This window comes from Cynocephalus volans, chromosome 13, assembly GCF_027409185.1.
Source record: "Cynocephalus volans isolate mCynVol1 chromosome 13, mCynVol1.pri, whole genome shotgun sequence".
NCBI classification, from domain to species: Eukaryota; Metazoa; Chordata; class Mammalia; order Dermoptera; family Cynocephalidae; genus Cynocephalus; species Cynocephalus volans.
Window position 1 is genome coordinate 17,352,204 of NC_084472.1, and position 19,421 is coordinate 17,371,624.

At 33.8% G+C, this 19,421-nt stretch overlaps 1 protein-coding gene across 1 annotated transcript in view; it reads left to right on the plus strand.

The window, feature by feature from the left end:
- THOC1 (THO complex subunit 1) overlaps positions 1 to 19,421 on the plus strand; it is a 49,034-nt gene that overhangs the window by 1,462 nt on the left and 28,151 nt on the right. The window contains exons 2-11 of the mRNA XM_063076609.1: positions 677 to 750; positions 844 to 904; positions 2,207 to 2,273; positions 5,993 to 6,111; positions 6,573 to 6,621; positions 7,205 to 7,300; positions 11,531 to 11,613; positions 13,073 to 13,146; positions 18,015 to 18,123; positions 19,251 to 19,382. Of these exons, the coding sequence (XP_062932679.1) occupies positions 677 to 750; positions 844 to 904; positions 2,207 to 2,273; positions 5,993 to 6,111; positions 6,573 to 6,621; positions 7,205 to 7,300; positions 11,531 to 11,613; positions 13,073 to 13,146; positions 18,015 to 18,123; positions 19,251 to 19,382 (864 nt within the window). The remainder of the gene's footprint in view (positions 1 to 676; positions 751 to 843; positions 905 to 2,206; positions 2,274 to 5,992; positions 6,112 to 6,572; positions 6,622 to 7,204; positions 7,301 to 11,530; positions 11,614 to 13,072; positions 13,147 to 18,014; positions 18,124 to 19,250; positions 19,383 to 19,421) is intronic.

The following is a 19,421-nucleotide window of genomic DNA, read 5'->3' on the forward strand; positions in this document are numbered from 1 at the left end:
TAATAAGATGTATGTGAATTTTTACCGAATGAATGACTTTGCAGTATTTCTGTCCTTAAATTATGACTACTTTAAGATAATCAGCAGGTATTTATTCAGTGTGTCAGGGACTGCACTGATCAAGGTACTAGAGGAGGTAGGACTTGAGATGGGTCTGGAAGAATGGATAAAATTTGGATGAGCAGGTGGAAAAAACAACGGGAATGTGTAAATACACTAGAATGAGCTTGGTAGAAAATGATGAAAAATGGCTAGACTTTAGCAGAGGGTATTTATTAGGGAGCAGTGGGAAATAAGGTTGGATAGATTGAGTGGGATAACATCAAAGACCTATGAAACTTCAAAACCAAAACATGTAAATAAGGAGCGACTTGGAGTTGGGTTTTTTTTTTTTTTTTTTTTTTAAAGGAGAACACTCTCATGAATGTGATATTTAAAGAAATAGTAGGAGGGAAAACTTAGAAAAAGTCTGGCTAGGAAGCACTTGCCAGATTTAAAGTGTTGAGGATCTGTATCATTAAATGGCATTTGGAATAAGGATTTCTAAGAGTGACTGATAGGTAATTTTTCACAGGTACAAACATTTTTTAGATAGAGAGACATACTATTGATGAATTATGTGTTTTTCAGTAAGTAAGAAAGTCTTTCCAATTATTTGCCATTTTTATTTCTCTAGAAGTCTACCAGAGAGGCCTTGAATAACAAAAATATCAAGCCATTGTTGAGTACCTTCAGCCAGTTGCCCGGCAGGTAAGGTGTTGATGTACATGTAAAACACTTTCCTGAATCTTTATACTTACCCTGAGCTGTTTAAAAAATGAAGGTGTCTTTCGTTTTTAATAGTGAAAATGAAAAAAAGTGCACCCTTGACCAAGCTTTCAGAGGTGTTCTAGAAGAAGAAATTGTAAGTATGTTTTTCCCTTATTCCATTGTTAAAATTTTGCTGACAAATTAATAAACCATGATATTTACAAACTGCTTTTATTCTTAGAATGGATATTTAAGCATGATTATTTTTAAGTGAGCTCCCTGCCTTATGAAAGCTGGCTTGATGATAGATGATGTAGGAGTTATGTCGTAATTAAGGATTTTGATAGCACAGGTGCAAGTTAAGGGCTTAGTAAATGAAGAGAGTCCTCTTCAAGTGAGATAAAAGTTGAGATGAGGTCATAATGAGCAAGAATGAGAGGTTGAAGGTAGGCTCTCTCACTTTACTGTATAAACCGTGACATGTCCTGTAGTGGCATGGAAGTTCTAGTCCAAGAATGTTCAGCTTAGGAGCTGGGTCCGCAAACCATCATTTTCCTGTGACATCCTCCTCATCAGTAAGCACACGTAAATAACTAAGGCCTCTCCAACCTCAGTAGAAAAATTTAATCTAACTGTGAAAAATCTGAATTTATTTACTATTAGTGCGGCAGCTGAATGAAAGGAAAAGCTTCAATCATTTATTCTTGGACAAGCAAAAGTTGAGTCTCCAAAAGCTAGATTCTCTTCCAATGGCCATAATACAGTATCCCTTTTTCTCAGACAATTCTGGATCAAAACTGCTTCTTTCCTTTTCTTCAGACTTAATCATATTTCCATTATGAGGCATTGGGCAGGTTACTTTGCTTTTCTGAGCTTCACTTTGATTTGTAAGAGCGGAAATACTGTTCTTTCAGTGTTGTACAAAACAACACATACTGAACACTCAAATGCTGGTTATTATGATTTTATAGAACCTAAGCACTACCTCCCTTCCGTCATAACATATTGATGCACCCGTATATTAATTCCCCTGGCCCTGACTGCCCTGTGCCATTGATTGAGTTATGGTCTCAGCACTTCTGTGCTTGGTTGCTCATAGCCTTAATCATGCTAATGTAGCCATTTTCCTGAGACCACTGGATTTTGAGTAAGTTACCTGCTTATTACTTACTTGACATAGGAGGGTACATCAAAAAGTTCACGGAAAAATAGAATTAAAAGGTAATATGAATCTTTCCATGAACTTTTTGAAGTACCCTCATACTTCTACAGTTATTGATTCTATATATTACTGTTCATCTTTTGTATTTTCATCTTAGAAAATAATTTGATCTATAAGAAATATTTTTATTCCTTGTTTTGATAATCAATTTAATGTCAGAGGACATGTTTTTATTGTTATCAAATTAGTCTGAACTCTTGCTCTAAATTAAATTGTTTTCTCCTCTGTTGGTAGATAAATCATTCATCATGTGAAAACGTTTTAGCTATTATTTCTCTTGCTATTGGGGGAGTAACTGAAGGTAAGTAAAGTTTTGTTCTCATTTTTAAAGTAATCTTGGACATGACATGCTTTGTTTAAAACTTCCTTCTTCCCATACCTCTCCACCTATCTAACTGTGTTCATTCTTCAAGTTCTGCCTGACTCCCACCTTTGCCAAAAAGTTGTCCCAATCAAATTAATTCACACTTATTTCTCATCTCTATTATACAACACACATTTTGGCGCTTTCTTCGTCCAGTTGTTTCGTTCATTCAGTAAATATTTATTGAGCATCTACTATATGCCTGGTACTGAGCTAGGACTTGGAGATTGAATGGTGACTAAAGCATGTTCCCCACTTGTAAGGAGCTAGTGGCTAATGGAGAACACAGGTATGTGAATGTCTTACTATGGTGTAAGTACTGTGGTTGAAGTGGGAACGAACTGTGGTTGAAGGGAATAAAGTGCAAGTGACTCTGAACTTTAGAGCCTAAAGGAATCAGGAAAGGTTTTAGAAAGGAAGCTGTAACATGAGAGCTGGGACATGAGGGATGATGAGTTTGTCAGACAGAAACAAAGAAGGGTAGAGCTGCACAAGGCCAAGTTCAGCATGGGTTGAGAACTGTGTGGAACAGGAGAATGAAAAGATAATGAGAATGGGGAGAAAAGAAACAAGGTAGGTTAGGGTCATTTGTGAAGAGCTGTGTATGCTCTGCTAAAGAGCAGCAGTAGAAGAATAATTGGATTGGGAGAGACTGCTGGCAGGAAATTAAGGCAGGAGACTGTTAAAATGGTGCAGTGGCAGTATGCAATAGTTTGAAGAGACTTTAAGTCAGCAAGGCACATAGTAAGTACACAGTGCCTAACTGTGTAGGAGCTCATTAAATATTTGCAGAAAAAAGAAATGAAAAAATAATTCACCATTCTTCTTTTACCAATTTGGTTAAAATATTCATTTGATTAATACAGATAATATATGTGGAAACTGCCTTTTAATCTATAAAGCATTTTATATATAGTGTATTATTTTGATACTTGTTCCCACAAAAACTGGAACACACAAAGTAAAAGTGGTTTCCCAGTATAGCAGCAAGCAATTTTGTGAACTTAAGTTTATAAATTCTGACTTCACATATTAAACTTGTATAAGAGCTGCTTAATCATTCATTCATTCATTAAGCATACTTAAATGAGTTCCATAGTGCAGTTCCCTGCCTAGTTTCTGTCAAAAAGTTTGCAGTGTGTCCTTAGTTCATCAATTAACTCGATATGTTACTCTTGTAAGGCTGTTGATGTTTTAACATATGAAGTTTTACAAAGTTGTAAACTTGGCATTGGAAGAATCTTAGAGTATGGAATTTAAATCCAGCAGACTTTGAACGTGGGGTTCTTTTCTCCTTGGTAGAGCAGTGGGGAGGAAGATCAGAGGATAGTCTCTGGTGTTCAGGAAAGATAGAGACTCTGGACACCTTCGAAGTCTATACTTAGAACTTTTGCTTTAATTGAGAAAGATGAGGACTTAGTACTTAACTTGTATTAAAGGCTTAAATGCATTATTTTAGTTTGAGAGGAAAAGTTTTTTATTGAGAGAGATTATGATTTTATATGTGACATGATATCAAATTGTCCATAAATATGTTTTGTTAAATTCAAATAGGCAGACATTTATCAAGCTTCTGTGTAGTGTCACTTTACTAGTTAAAACATATAGCAATGCCTACCTGTAAAAAGCTGATATTCTAAAAGGGTACCTCAAAAAGTTCGTGGAAAGATTCGTATTATCTTTTAATTATATTTTTCCATGAACTTTTTGAAGTGCACTCTTATATTACAAAGGTTATTATTTAGGACATGCTAAGTGATACGGTAGCTTTATGAACGGTGAGGTGGCCTGCTCAAAGATATCAGGGAGTTTTTAAAATAAGTTGACATTTACTCTATGTTTCGAAAGATGGAGTCAGAATTTGCCATGTGATAAAGAGGAGGAAGACTATTTAGGCAGAAAAAAACATTGTAAACAAAACCACGGAAATAATGAACATAGCGTGGTGTTTGGAAATGGTGGAGGGGTATCTGTGGCCAAGGTTAAGATAAGCAGAGAGATCGGTGTGGAAGCTGGGACACATGTTGTGAAAGTTCTGGGGGAGCATGCTATAAGCTAGTGGTTCCCATATCTGCCAGCTCATCAGACACCAGTGAGTCTCTATTTTTAAATGAGATTCCCAGGCCTTCGCTTACTTCTTCTGACTCAGAATCTTTGGCAATGGAATCTAGCTAATTTTCTTAAGTTCTATAATTATTAAATGTGAGTTAACTTATGCCAGACTGTCTTGCAACTGAGGGCAGGGGTTATGTGTCTCAAATCTCTTGGATGTACAGGACATATAGTATCACAGAATCTAAGTGTTGTTGGGGACTTTAGAGGTCCAGTCTCATCTCTGGCCTAGCCTGCCTCTCTAACGTGTGGTCATCCAGCCTCTGCTGGATCATGCTCCCTGATGGAACTCACGAGTCCTGTTGACAGTGCTAACTATCAGAAGGTTTCCCTTGTGTTGAGTTGAAATCTGCTGTCTTACGCCACCCACTCATTCTAGGCAGTATCCCTCACATCGCATTCCAGATGTGATCTTACCAACAGAGAGTAGAGCTGGAAATATTACTTCCCTTTTCGGACATAGTATATTAATGCAATGTTTTGGCTTTACAGTGCCCCTTGATTCCCCACCTCCCCATACTATACCTAAGTGGCTACTTTTCTTAAACAGGAGTATTAGTAAATACCCATTACCTTAAAATAGAAGGAAAAATGAGTGGGGACATAAAAGTATTTTTAGCTAGTGTAAATGGTCTTAAGAAAAAATTTTAATTTATTGCTGTTCGTTAATAACACTGATTTGGAAATAAACAGTAACTTTCTACTTTACTATTCTTTCCCCTGAAACAACACTGTTATTTTAAATGTTATGTCATAGTTGAAATCAGTATCAAACTTTTTTGTTATCTTTTTTGAAAATAATCTTTTTGAATTACAGACAGGTTTGCAACATTACAAAACATTAAGAAAGGAGAAAAAGGGAAAATACTAATTACAATCCCTCTACTTTTAAAAACTACCATTCATTTTGGTATATGGTTTTAGTTTCTCTAGTATTTTTTTTATCTTATTATTGTAACCATGATAAACATACAGTTGTGAATCCTGCCGTTTTCACTTAACATCATATCATAAGCATTTGCCAAGTTGTTATAGTCGTCATAACCATCGTTTTTAATTGGCTGCATTATATTCTTTTGAATAGCTTAGTGGTGAAGAAAACAGACTGTGGAGCCAGACTGCCTGGGTTCGTATCCCAGCTCTACCACTTACTGGCTCTGTGATCTTGGGCGAGTTATTTAACCTCTCTGTGTCTCAGTTTTCCCATTTTTATAAAATGAAGGTAATGATAAGATCTACCTCATAGGGTTATGAGGATTAAATGTGTTAGTATATGTAAAGCACTTAGTGTGCCTGACATATAGTAAATGCTCTAGATGTTATCAAGAATTATTATGTCATCATCATTATTATTAAGTGCACATGTCAGAAGTTACGTATGTCCTGTTTGGGGACTTTTAAGCTGATTCCATTTCTTGTCCTTTTAAGGCCTTGTTATGAGTGACAAAGTATACCTTTTAAGATAGTCTTCAGAATTGTTTTTCATAGGCTATTTTATTCTATAATTTTTAAAACTTTTAAATTGGCTTGTGCTCCTCTTGAAGGTATTTGTACTGCCTCTACACCCTTTGTATTGTTGGGAGATGTTTTGGATTGTCTTCCTCTGGATCAATGTGACACAATATTCACTTTTGTGGAAAAAAATGTTGCTACTTGGAAATCAGTAAGTGCCTTAATTTCTTTTCCCGTTAACATTATCTTTCCATAGATCCATAGTTCTGAGGGTAGATTTTTTTTGCTTATATTTATAATTTGCTGATTGCCAAAAAGTCAAATTGTTCCTGTGAAAGAATTATATACTGTGCTATCTTGAAAGAGCCAAATAAGAATCATGTGTGGAGAAAAACTTGAAGTGCAAAATTTGATTGAGTAGTAAAAATTAACTTGAAATGCACAGTTTCACATGTTTAAAACAGTATATATCTGAAAACATTTTTATTTTATTGAAAATGTTATTTGCTTTAAAAAAGTGAAAGTGGCCTAATAGATTCTCAGTGCATATTAGTGTTATTTAATATTTACACCCTGTGACTGATTATTGAAGGGTGTGCAAAGCTTGGGAAGAATAGTAATAATTTTATTATTACTATTAAATACTATTAAATAATTCTGCCTTAATTTCAGAATACGTTCTATTCTGCTGGGAAAAATTATTTACTACGTATGTGCAATGGTAAGTAATTCAGTGATAATTGATTGTTTTTAAAAATGTGAATGTGGCCAGAACAACAGGTGGTTGAATTAAATACTGGTAGTAACATTTTATAGATAGATTAGTACCTTTATTTTTTTTTTTTTTAATTTATTTATTTTTTTTTGTCGTTTTTTCCTGACCGGCACTCAGCCAGTGAGTGCACCGGCCATTCCTATATAGGATCCGAACCCGCGGCGGGAGCGTCGTCGCGCTCCCAGCACCGCACTCTACCGAGTGCGCCACGGGCTTGGCCCAGTACCTTTATTTTTAAGTAACAGTCTGATTTTTTTAAAACTGATCATTCACTTTAAATTAAACTGCTCCTGTTCTGGCTGTAACCTTAACGAAAGTCAGAAAAATTTAATAAAGTTTTTCTTGTCCATGCTGAACTTGATTTATTTGTTATTTATAGTACTTTTATGTGGCAATGGTTTCTGTCCCCATTTTGAGCACTACTGCTTTAGGAAAATACTCTTGGCAGACTTGGTAAGAAACTTAGGTATGGTTGCGATAAACATAGAATGATTTTTTCTGTGTAATGTTCATTTCCATATTTTGTTAGATCTCCTAAGAAGATTATCTAAATCCCAGAATACAGTCTTCTGTGGACGAATTCAACTCTTTTTGGCCAGGCTTTTCCCTCTATCTGAGAAATCAGGTATGCTTTTATATATTACATTCTTTGCACGAAAATCTTTTCTAGGTTTTAATGGATTAAAATCTGTCATAATGATAAATGAGAAAAATGGTTATAAAAAGTTGAAATATATCATAGGGAATTGTTACTTTATTTCCCTTTACTTGTAAATAGTTACACCAGTCCTATTGTATAATACAGGTAATCCTGAAACAAAGTCATTGATTTTTTAAGTTCACAGCTTATTAGTGCAGTTGAATCACACTGAAATATATAGATATGAATCATCATGTCTATATTTCATTTCATAATGTATGCCTATTTTTGTTTCCATTTTCTTCCTTAGTTACTACTATTTAGCCATACTTACTCCTTTTTATTTATTTCTTCTTTTTTTGTTACAGATTTTTATTGAGAAACATAGCAATCATATAGAAAAGTGCATAAATCAAGTATATAATTTAATAATTATAAAGCAAACACTGTATAATTACTGTCCTGCTCTAGAAATGGAACATTTCCAGTTCTTCAGAGCCTTCCCCTTCCCCAGTCTGTTCAGATATGCCAGATTTTAATATCTCTTTGCCTCAGTTTTCCCTTCCTTAATATTGGGCTAATATGCCATCTACTTCATCTGTTGTTGTGAGGATTAAATGAATTAAAATATGTGGAGAGCTTACAACAGTGCATAATGTGGTAAGACCTATAATATGTGTTTGCAGTGGTTTTTATGTGCTTGCTTTTTGTCATTCTATGTCTATGTTATTTTTTCTTTCCTGTTCCTACTTATTTCATGTAGGCAGGATTAATATAGATTTTTCACTTCTTGTATTTCTGACCTTCCATCTGTGAACCTTTTCCCCTTTTAGACTTTTTTTTAGTATAGGTCTGTGTTTTGCCTGAAAATCTATTTTTTTTTTTTTTATTCTTGAAGAATGATTTCAATAGATACAAGATTCTAGGTTGGCTCTAGATATAGGATTTCATGTCATGGAAGATGATCTTTACTTCGTCTTCTGTCTTCCATTGTTCTATAGGCAAGTCAGATATCAGGCTAACTTCTTTGAAGATTATCTAGACTTACTTTTCTGCTCTTAAGATTTTTTTCTCTTTGGTTTTTTTATTTTTTTATTTTTTTATTTTACTACTATGAATCTAGGCATGGGTTTCTTTTTATTCATCCTGCTTGGGATTTGTGGGCATCTTGAATCTATGGATTAGTGTCTTTCATCCAGTTTGTAAAAATTTTAGGTATTATCTCTTCAAGGATTGTGAATGCCTCTCTCTTTGTGGAACTTCAATTAAACATCCATTATACCTTGTCATTGTATCCTCTATATTTTTCATCTGTTAGTCTCTATCATATTCTGAACCATTTCCTAAGGACTATATTCTACTTTACTACTACTCTCTTCAGCTAAGAATAATCTTCTACTAAATGAGTTCTTAATTTTAGTTATTGCATTTTTCACTGTATCGTATTTTAGTTTTCATTTCCAGAAGGTCTTTTTTAAGTCTATGTCACTTTTTAATTTCTTACTCCTTACTTATATTTTTAAGTTTGTTTTTTAGCTTTTTTAAACATCGTGAGCATTGTTATTTTATTTTTTGTATCTGATAATTACAGTACAGTAAGTCTTTGTGAGTCTGTTTCTACTGTCTGTATAGACTGTTTCTCACTCCTGATGTCTTGTCTCTTTATGTGTCATTGGATGTTATATTGGAGAAGATATTTGAGGGAATTATTTTGAGGCCTATGATAGATCCCTTTCTCGAGATGGAGTTTTTGTTGCTTCTTCCAGGAATCTTTAAAGGGGGACTACTACCAGTACAGGATTATCTTAATCCAACCCAGTTCAAGGCCTGTGATTCCCTGAATTATCTACAAGATTTGGTAATAGTCTACTGTTTGGTTCATCCCTACCTGAGTTTGTAGCCCTACAAGTTCCTAGCCTTGAAGATGGTTGGGATGGGATTTATCAGTTTATTAGATTCTTTTGTTTTTCCTGGTTGTTTCCAGCTCCAACTCATTATTTTTTGGAAACATTTTAGACCTCTTTTTCAATATACTGTATTCTTAAATTGGCAAGACATAAAGAAAGCACTTCTTTCTTTCATTAACTAGTTGAAAGACAAACAGTATATCACTAAAAGTAGCTTTAAATTATATATATTTTAATGTTATATTTTTAACTTAACTTTTTATGAAAATTAATACAACTTTATTGTTTTAATATAACCGTAAGGTTGTAAAAGTAATTCAACATTATTTCATAAAATTTGGAAAATGAAGGGAAAAAACTTTGTAATCTTACCACTCTAACACAAACTAGGTTGGCATTTTGTAATATTTTCTTATAGTGTTTTTCTTTTTTTTTTCTTAACATTTAGTAGAACTTTAACATTCAATTGGGTATCTCCCAAGACCAAGACATTCCATAGGCATTTTAGTATATAATGTACCCATTAATTGTAGTACACTAAGACTGAAATTTTTAACTCTTAATGAGAATTATGGTATGTACTATAGTGAATAATAGAGAATAAACAGAGGTATTTTAAGTAGTTAAAGCTGAGTGGCCAGCCATGTTCATTCACTAGTTTAATGTCTTGATCTAGCACCCTAGCTTTTTTCTTCCCCCAAACTTTTTTTGAAAATTTTAGACTTAAGAGTTGCTGAGATAGTATAGAGAATACCTGGACACTCTTCACCTAATGTTAACATCTTATATAAGTGTGGGATAGTTATCACTAAGAAATCAACATTGGTACAGCATTCACTATTAACTACAGACATTATTTGGATTTTACTGGTTTATCTCTGCTTTCCTTTTTCTACTCCAGGATCTGACATTGTATTTAGTTGTAATGTTGCCTTAGTCTCCCCAGTCAGTGACTGTTCCTCAGTCTTTACTTATTTTTCATAACTTGATACTTTTGAAGAATGCTGGTCCAGTATTTTGTAGAATGTCCTTCAATTTAATTTTGTATAATGTTTTTTCATAATTGAGGTTATGGATTTTGAGGAAGAAGACCACAGAGGTGATTTGCCCTTTTCAGGACATCATTTGGACATGATGTTTATAATGTTTTATTACTGGCGATGTTATCCTTGATCATTTGGTTAAGGTGGTGTCTCCCGTATTTCTCTGCTGTAAAGTTACTCTTTTTCCCTTTGTAATTAATAAATGTTTGCAGGGGAAAGAGATATTTTGAGACTATGCAAATACTCTTTTTGTCCTTAAACCTTTGCCTGCTAATTTTAGTATTTATCAGTGGATCTTGCCTGCAGTGATTATTATTAGGGTGTCCTAGTGGTGATTTTCTCTCTCTCTCATTTTTTCTACATTTATTAATTGGGATTCTTTTATAAGGAAGAGTTGTCTCTTCTCCCTCATTTACTTATTAATTCAGTCATTTATATCTAGATGAACTCATGAATATTTATTTTACTTTATGGGTTGTAATTCTATAGTCTCATTATTTACTTTGTTGCTCAAATTGTTGCTGTTTTAATCACTGGGAACTCTTTCAGATTTTCCTAGTAGGAGAAGATTGTCCAGGCTCATCTTGTATTTTCTCTGCCCCATCCCTGTAATCACCCACTTTTCCAAAGAGCCTAGAGTTCCTTTTATTTAAGAATGGTAGTTAAAGCCAGCTCATTACTACTGGAGTATCACTGCTTCTAGGCCCTCTCAGCAGTCAGAGCTAGGAAAGATGTGTATATACTAACCCATGTATACATACACATCTGTGTTTATTTCTTTGTCTGTGTGTATATTTTTAAATGAACAGCAGCATACACCATGAGATCCTACTGATATCCCTAAGTCAAATTCAGCACCAATAGACCTGCTTATTTTTAACTTTTTTTCTCTGACAGTAAGAAAACTGGCCCTCATTAACTGTAACATATTTATTTGTTATATACCTTTGCTTTTTGATTAATATAATATACATTTGTGCTTCAGCAAAATTATAGATTACTCCATATTGCGTTCTGTGGAAGTGCTCTTGAGTAGTCATAAATAACAAGGATCAACTCTATTGATCTATGTACTCTAAAGGCACCTGTAAGAAGTGAATTTTACAGAGGATTTGAAAATCAAGTGGTGTTATTTCTGACTTTTGTCTTTTGCTTTATTATGGATTTTGACTTATATGTTTTGATTATATGACATGAGGTTATATTCTTGCACAAGTTTAGGTGTCAGTAGATTTGCTTTAAAAATCTTTTTTTTTTTTTAATAGGTCTTAACTTGCAGAGTCAGTTTAATCTGGAAAATGTCACTGTTTTCAATACCAATGAGCAGGAAAGCACCCTGGGTCAGAAGGTGAGGCTGATAAGAAATCTTCTGACAGAACATATTTATAAGTTTGTTATTGAGATAACTCATATGAATGGACCTCTTGAGTTATCAAGAATTTGAAAACCTTCATTTCCAGTTTATAGAAATAATACATATTCTGTGTAAAAAGTTCAAACAGTGTTTAAAATATGGAGCAGCTGTACTTTCTATTAAAGTGGATTAATGGAGTAGTTGTACTTTCTGTTTTAAACATTGGTTGACTTCATTACACAGAATACGTATTATTTCTGTAAATACATATTATTTCTATAGCCATTCATAATATTCTCTGTTTAACCTTATAAGACTTTTTGTGTCTTTTTGTGTACTTTCTATTTTAAGTATTGGTTGAGTTCATTATACAGAATACATATTATTTCTGTAATCACTCATAATATTCTGTTTAACCTTACAGGACTTTTTGTGTGTATGTACAAATGTATGTTTTTTTCCAAAATGAGGTCATATAATACACACAGTTCTGAAATTCAATTTCTGATTTCAACTGATCTATTTCTGCATCAGTACATTTAGATATGCGTCAGTTTTTTAATGGTTCATGATGTCTTTGAATGGATATCTCATAATCCCCTGTCAATGGACATTTAGATAATCTCTAGTAAAAAATAACAGCATTACAATGACTAGTACTATAAACATTTCTGAAATATGCACGTGTCTCCTTAGGATAAATTCCAATAAGTAAAATTGCTAGGTTAACATATATACGTATTTCAGATTTTGATAGCTATTATCCAGTTACTTCTCAAAAAGACTATACCTTTTTATACTGCCACCAGTGGCACATGGAGAATGCCTGCCCATTTTCCCACAGCCTCACAGCAACACTGCAGATTAAAAATTTTTTAAATCTTTGCTTAATTGATATATATACTTGAAAAATAAGTCATCTTTGTTTTAATTTACATTTCCTTGATTATTATCATAGAATTATATGAAGAACTTACTATATGTTGATTTATTTTTATTTTTAATTTCTTTTTCTTCTGTGAATTGCCTCTTCATGCCATTTGCTCATTTTACTGTTGAATTGTCTTTGTTATTATATGTACAAGAGCACTTCAGAAAGTTCAAGGAAAAATTGAATTAAAAGAAAATATAATACTCCTTCCATGAACTTGTTGAAGACCCCTTGTATTTCTAAAACGTATTTAGCATTGATTCTTTTTTCCCAGAGATAATCTACTGACCACATTTTGAGAAATATTGGTTTAAAACTTTCCACTACATCTTTATAACTGTCTTATATCATCGTCATATTTCTCTTGAGTTCCTGAATCCCATTACCTTAAAGATTAACTATAGGTCTAGAGAGTTACTGTGACTAGACTTCTGTAATAATAGTTGGCTAGCAGTGTGTAAATGACCTATTCTGGCATTTATCTTCTGCCTGACTGCTGCTTCTCGGTTTTTTTCAATTTAGCACACTGAGGATAGAGAAGAAGGAATGGATGTAGAAGAAGGTGAAATGGGAGATGATGAAGCTCCAACAACTTGGTGAGTTTTTAGAGCTTAAGGTTTCTTGATTTACAAAGATAATCTCTTAAGGATTTATTGAGTACTGGACTGAGGATACAGACAAGGAGGAAAGAAGTCATGTTTATAGATTTCTTACATTTGTAACTTTCATGTGTATTACTTAAAACAATAAATCCTAAATCACAAGTGGGCTGTATCACTTGGTTTCTAAATTATGTGCAGACAATTTATTATTTATATAGCCTACATTATACATAGGCCCAGCATTTGAAAAGCCAGTCACAGGCAACCTTAGGAGGTCCTCCCCTTCTCCCTTTCATTAAACTTGTGGACCCAGTGCCGATGGATATTGGGCTGACTTTTAGTGCAGTAGAATGGATGAGAAACCACCTTTCCCTCTTCTCTCCCCTCCTTGCTCTTATCCCTGTTTCCTGTCTCATCCTCTGTAGACCTGTGCTTTCTTTCCAAATAATTTCTTCCTGGTGCTGGTATAGAGAAAGAAAAAAGGGAAGGTATAAAGGAAAGCTTTCTTTCACTAGCACTCTTCCAGGTGTCTGAGGCAGTCCCCAGAAGATCAGTAGGGGATTTCTGTGTCTGCACAGGGAGATGTATTCCTGGCATTCCACATTTCAAATTCAAACACATATCCCCAAAGGAAATATTGGAAATAGTGTAGTGCCAGGCTTAACGCCAATACCTCCTAGTCATGTGACTTTTGGCAAGTTTCTTAACCTCCCTACAACTGAGTTCAATATCTTTAAAATGTAGTAATGCCACCTACCTACTACAGTTGTTGAAAGGATTGAATAAGATTATGTTTGGAAAGAGTCTATTGAGGCACTTGGTGGTTATCATTATTACCATCGTCTTTGGTGTTATATGTAGTGGCAAATGTAATGCACTTAGAACAGTGTCTGTTCAGTGTCCAGTAGCTATTAATATTAGCACTTTTTGAGAGACCTTTTTGTTGATGTACACTGTGGACAGAATAGGCTTTTAGGTTCTGGCCCAAGCAACATAAGAGCACTGGGCCAAGGTAGTAGGCTACAAGATAATGGGTCACCTGAAGTATAAACACAGCCCAAAGTCACTCTCCCTAATGCAGTTTTTTCTAGTTAGATTCTGCCTAAGCCTGTGTAGCCAGTTCAGCCTTGTTGGTTATGTTCATAAACTAGTCTCAGCTACAGGAAAATCACTTAAGCAGGACTCAGCGCAGCGCCTCTCTCTGTTGTTGTTTTTCAAATGGAGGAAGAAAGGGTATGGGGAATTACTTTGTGAGCATTTGTGTCACCAGATGGTCATAGGCATTGTAATTTACACGGTAGAGTACATTATCTATGTATCTACAATGTGAAGTGTTTTTCGGATTTGGTTCAAGTACACCAATAAAAATTTTTGTATTAAAATTTCATTGTGTAAGGTCCTATAAAATTGCTCAACATTTGAAAAATATATGAAGTTTTGGGCCGACCCCGTGGCACACTCGGGAGAGTGCGGTGCTGGGAGCACAGTGACGCTCCTGCCGCGGGTTCGGATCCTATATAGGAATGGCCGGTGTGCTCACTGGCTGAGTACCGGTCACGAAAAAGACAAAAAAAAATAATAATAATAAATAAAAAATAAATAAAAGATTAATGAAGTTTTACTGAGTATTTTGGTTAAAATAGTTACAAAACATTCTATTTTAGATAGTAACTGTCATCTCTAATTTGTTATTGTTTGCAAATATAATAATTAGTTAAATTTGTTTTATGTAGATAAATAGAAAATCCAAAAGTTTCTGTGGAAATTTGTGAAGGCAAATTGCAGTGGGTTGAGGAATGAATGGACGGTAATAAAATGGTTATATGGAGTATAGACAACTTTTTCAAGAAGTTTATTTAGCCACAGAAGAAAAGAGAGGGGGCTAGCACCTACTGGGTGGGGGGAGTATAACCATCAAGGGGTAGATTGTTTAAAAAATATATTAATGTCTCAACTGTAAAAATTTCCTAATAGTAACTATTAATTTCTAGTAACATGTTAATACGCCTTTAAAATTTATTCTGTAAGGCATATCAAACACATACCAAGCCAATTAATGATAAAACGAGAGATCAGAAGCCTTTACAGGTAGGAGATGATAATTAGCAACTTGGAATAAGATTGTTATCAGTATCAAGCATTAAATTAGAAGTGAACTTCCTGGCAACCAAGGCAAAAAAGGACTCAAAAACACCAAGGTCCAGGGTTCAATCCCTGCACCGGCCAGCCGCCCCACCCCCACCCCCCACCCCCCAGAAAGGACGTGTGCTCATTCTCTTAGAGGTGTTGTGTCCATTTTTCTTGAGACAAACTTTTCTAGTACTACATTTCAAGAGGTATTAATTATATTCAACCTTATATGTTGTAACTGAGTAGAATTGTGTGTGTTGTATAATCTTGTGTGTGTATATGTATTCTTTATATGTGTGTATATAATCTTCAAAAACAGTTTTGTTTCAAAAACATTAAGTATGACACTATACAAATATTGGTTCTTGATATTATTTCATGGATATAAATAATTTTTATAGTACTTTTTCTGTTTTTCACATTTTGGAAAGTGTTTTTTCTGTGGGTTTTTGTTTATTTTTTTTTTTTAACTCAAACCATAAAAAAACCAGAGATATAAACTTATTGTTGTAAGTCAATGAAGTAGCTTTAATTGTAGAGAGAGGTTGAGGTTCACATCATTGTTTTCCTATTTTCAGACTTGTTACTGGGCAAGAGTTTAAGAAGAGTGAAAGTTAACATGCCCATTAGATTCTTTAAAATTCTGCTGAATCTTGATCAAAATTTGGCAGGTGCTAGATTTTGGTCAATTAGAAGTAGTCAGTATTCTTTATTAATTTATTTGAAGCAAGATCCACATGTTTCAGATACTAGCTGTTACTCTAGCAAAGTTAGCATTCTTCTATCAAAATTGGTTAAGCTTGCCAAATTATTTACCCGAAATTACATGTAATTCAAAACCATTCTAATCTGGGTGACTACCTAAGCATAATTTCAAGCCTCTTTTGCAAAATATAGTGCATGAATTTTGTGATCACTGTTTCCTTGCTTTTTCAATTACTTCCAAATTTACAGCTTTGTTCCAGGTAGTTGAAGTTGTCAGAAGTGTTGGTGTAAGATAAGTGATGTATTACTTCGGATATGTGTGTACATTTTTCTTGAGTTGACAATGGATATAAATTTAATGAAATTACTCTTTAAAAAGATTTTTATGATATTGACTTGTTTATGATCTTAATATGAATTAGATTCCTGTGGTGAGATTCTTCATCAAATCTGCTTCCATATGTTTTACTAAAATACTTTTCCTTTGTTCTGAAATCACATATATATTTTTTCAAACTTTCTTATAGAAAACTGAATTTTGGACTATTTAATTATTTTATACTTTTCTACTCTAACCTCCTTACTTTATATACAAACAAACAAAGGCATTTTTTCTGTCTTTCAAACATTAACACTACCCCCAAAAGAAACTTTTAAAAAGTATATGATAAAAATTATACTCAGTTTATTTTATTATATCCTTTAAAAAGTATTGTAATGTTTCCCATGATACTCCCTAGTCATCAGAAAAAGTAATTTTAAGTGTATCCATTTCAAAGATGAAAAATAGGGGATTAACTTCTTTCTTTTAATTGGCCAGAATAAAGAAGGTAGGATTCTTAAGGTCACAGTACTGTTGCACATCACTAAACCAACTTTTTGTTTCCCATATAAGATTACATTCTTATCTGGAATATTTTCATGGGCCTGAAGTTTAGAGAAAGTGCTGACTGTAATTCATAGGTTCAATATATTAAGATTTATTTTGAAAGAATGGAATGAGGAAGCACACAACAGTGTTTAAAGACAAAATTAATTTTGTAGAGATGATGTTGAAAATTTGGGAGGCTATTTGAGAGTATGAACTAGTCTGATACCTTGAGCATTTTTGGTATATGGGTAATACTAGGTTTCATTGGCTGTTTTTAATGATATGGAGGAATTTACTAAAAACAATCTCTTAGATAAAAAATAGTGAAATGTTTGTTTTAACATTAACAATGAAAACATTTTCTAGTATAATGATTGCTTGTTAAATTTAAAAGTTAAAAAAAAACATGTATTGGCACCGTAGATTTGTAGCATAGCCAGATTAAAAGTTGAATTAGTAATGCCATAAAAAGTCACTAGAGAAAGGACTTTTTTTTTTTTTTATACTAACTTGATATGTAACTTGTATGGTTGTCTCATACTAGGGCTTCTTAACTTTGCCTGTAACTTTTAACATCAATTTAGGTTAATACTGGTTTAAACAACATAGAAGTTGATTTCTTTCTCGTGTCAAGTCTAGAAACAGGCAGACAGGAATACTCAGTGAGATTGTCTAGGGACCCAGGTTTCTTCTGACTTATTGTTCCACCATTCCTCGGTGTTTCCCTTTTTGTTATAGCACAAGATTGCTCACCCTCACGTCTGCATCCTAGCCAGCAGGAAGGGAAAGGGGCAAATGCTAAAGCATGGCCCAAAAATTGCACAAGACTTCCCTTCCCAACTGGTTAGCCAGAAGGTAATCACATGCCACACCTTGCAGCAAGAGAGGTTGGGAAACATAGTCTTTAATTCTCAATAATCATGTGTCCAGCCAAAATTCAGGGACTCCACCAGATGTTCTGTGGAGGTCGGTGGGTCCCCTGAAATTGTTTATAAAATTTCAGATAAGTATTTGTGAATGTGTACCTTTCTGGGGAAAGAGGCCATAGGTTTCATCAACTTCTGAAAAGGGTTTGTGACCCAAGAAAAATTAAACACATTTAGATATTTGTAAAAGAATTTAAATGATTTATTTAATATAACTTTTATTTTATTAGCTCCATTCCAATTGATTACAATCTGTATCGAAAATTCTGGTCACTTCAGGATTACTTCAGGAACCCTGTGCAATGCTATGAGAAGATTTCATGGAAAACTTTTCTCAAGGTGAGTTACCAGTCACAGACTATCAAAAGCCCAGTATTTTACAGCTAATGGCAGAGCTAAAACTTACTCTTGCCCAGCATACTTTTTACTATGTAATTCTGCCTCTTACGTTTTTATACCTATTTTCCTAATATACAGAAGCTAAATTATAAATTAATATCTAAAGAACTGAAGTTAGTAATTACAGACTGAAGGTTTTTTTAAATATAGGGAGGGTTGTCAAAATAAATTGATGATTTTTTACATAATACATTCTATCTTTGCACAAAATTATTTCAGGTATCCTGTTAAATCAGGGGTCCACAAACTATGGCTTTGGGCCAAATCCAACCTACTGCTTTTGTAAACAAAGGTTTATTGGAATACACCCATGACCATTCATTTATCTGTGGCTGTTTTTGTACTATAATGGCATAATTGAGTAGTCACAGCTGAGGCTGTGTGGGCCACAAAGCCTGAAATACTTATTATCTGGTCCTTTACAGAAAAAGTTTACCAGCCCCTGTTTTAGAAGAATTCTCTGTATTTCTTTTTATTGGCTACTTAAAAATCAGTTGTCCTTTTTTGTCATAGTCAAACTCCAGGATAAATAGGTGGCTCTTAAAGTGGCATGCTGTATGTTCTGTGTTATAGTTAATAGTTTTTATTTTTTATGCAATTTTGGGTGGGGAGGGAGGGCATCATCCTAATTTACATTAAGGGATTAGTGAGAAATCATCTGGAATTGTCTTCCAACTGGATGGAATTTAACATTACTGCTTTATTTGGTCAGGGTCTTTAGCAGAAGAAATGCTTGAGAATTTCCACAGATGGTTAAACAATTTCACTGGTAAATTTCTGTATACTGTCAAAGCATTCCTTTCTCTATTTGCCCATTACACAAACTTAATGAGAAATCATATTTCTTCAGGAGTAGAGAATTTATTCCTATTTTTACAATACCATGAAATCTCATACAAACTAGTTTTTACCCCCATTTCACTATCATAATTTTTCTTGTTTAAAGTGCCTTACAATATATATGTATGATTGACTGGGAATAAATTCTAGATATTTTGATACAGAAAAGCAGTGAATTTTGGGGGCCATGATGCCAAATAAAACTAACTGATATTTTTACTTTGCAGTATTCTGAAGAAGTTTTAGCTGTTTTTAAGAGTTACAAATTGGATGATACTCAGGCCTCAAGGAAAAAGATGGAAGAATTGAAAACAGGAGGAGAGCATGTATATTTTGCAAAATTTTTAACAAGTGAAAAGGTATAAATCTTTCTTTTTCACTGAGCATAATAAGAAATG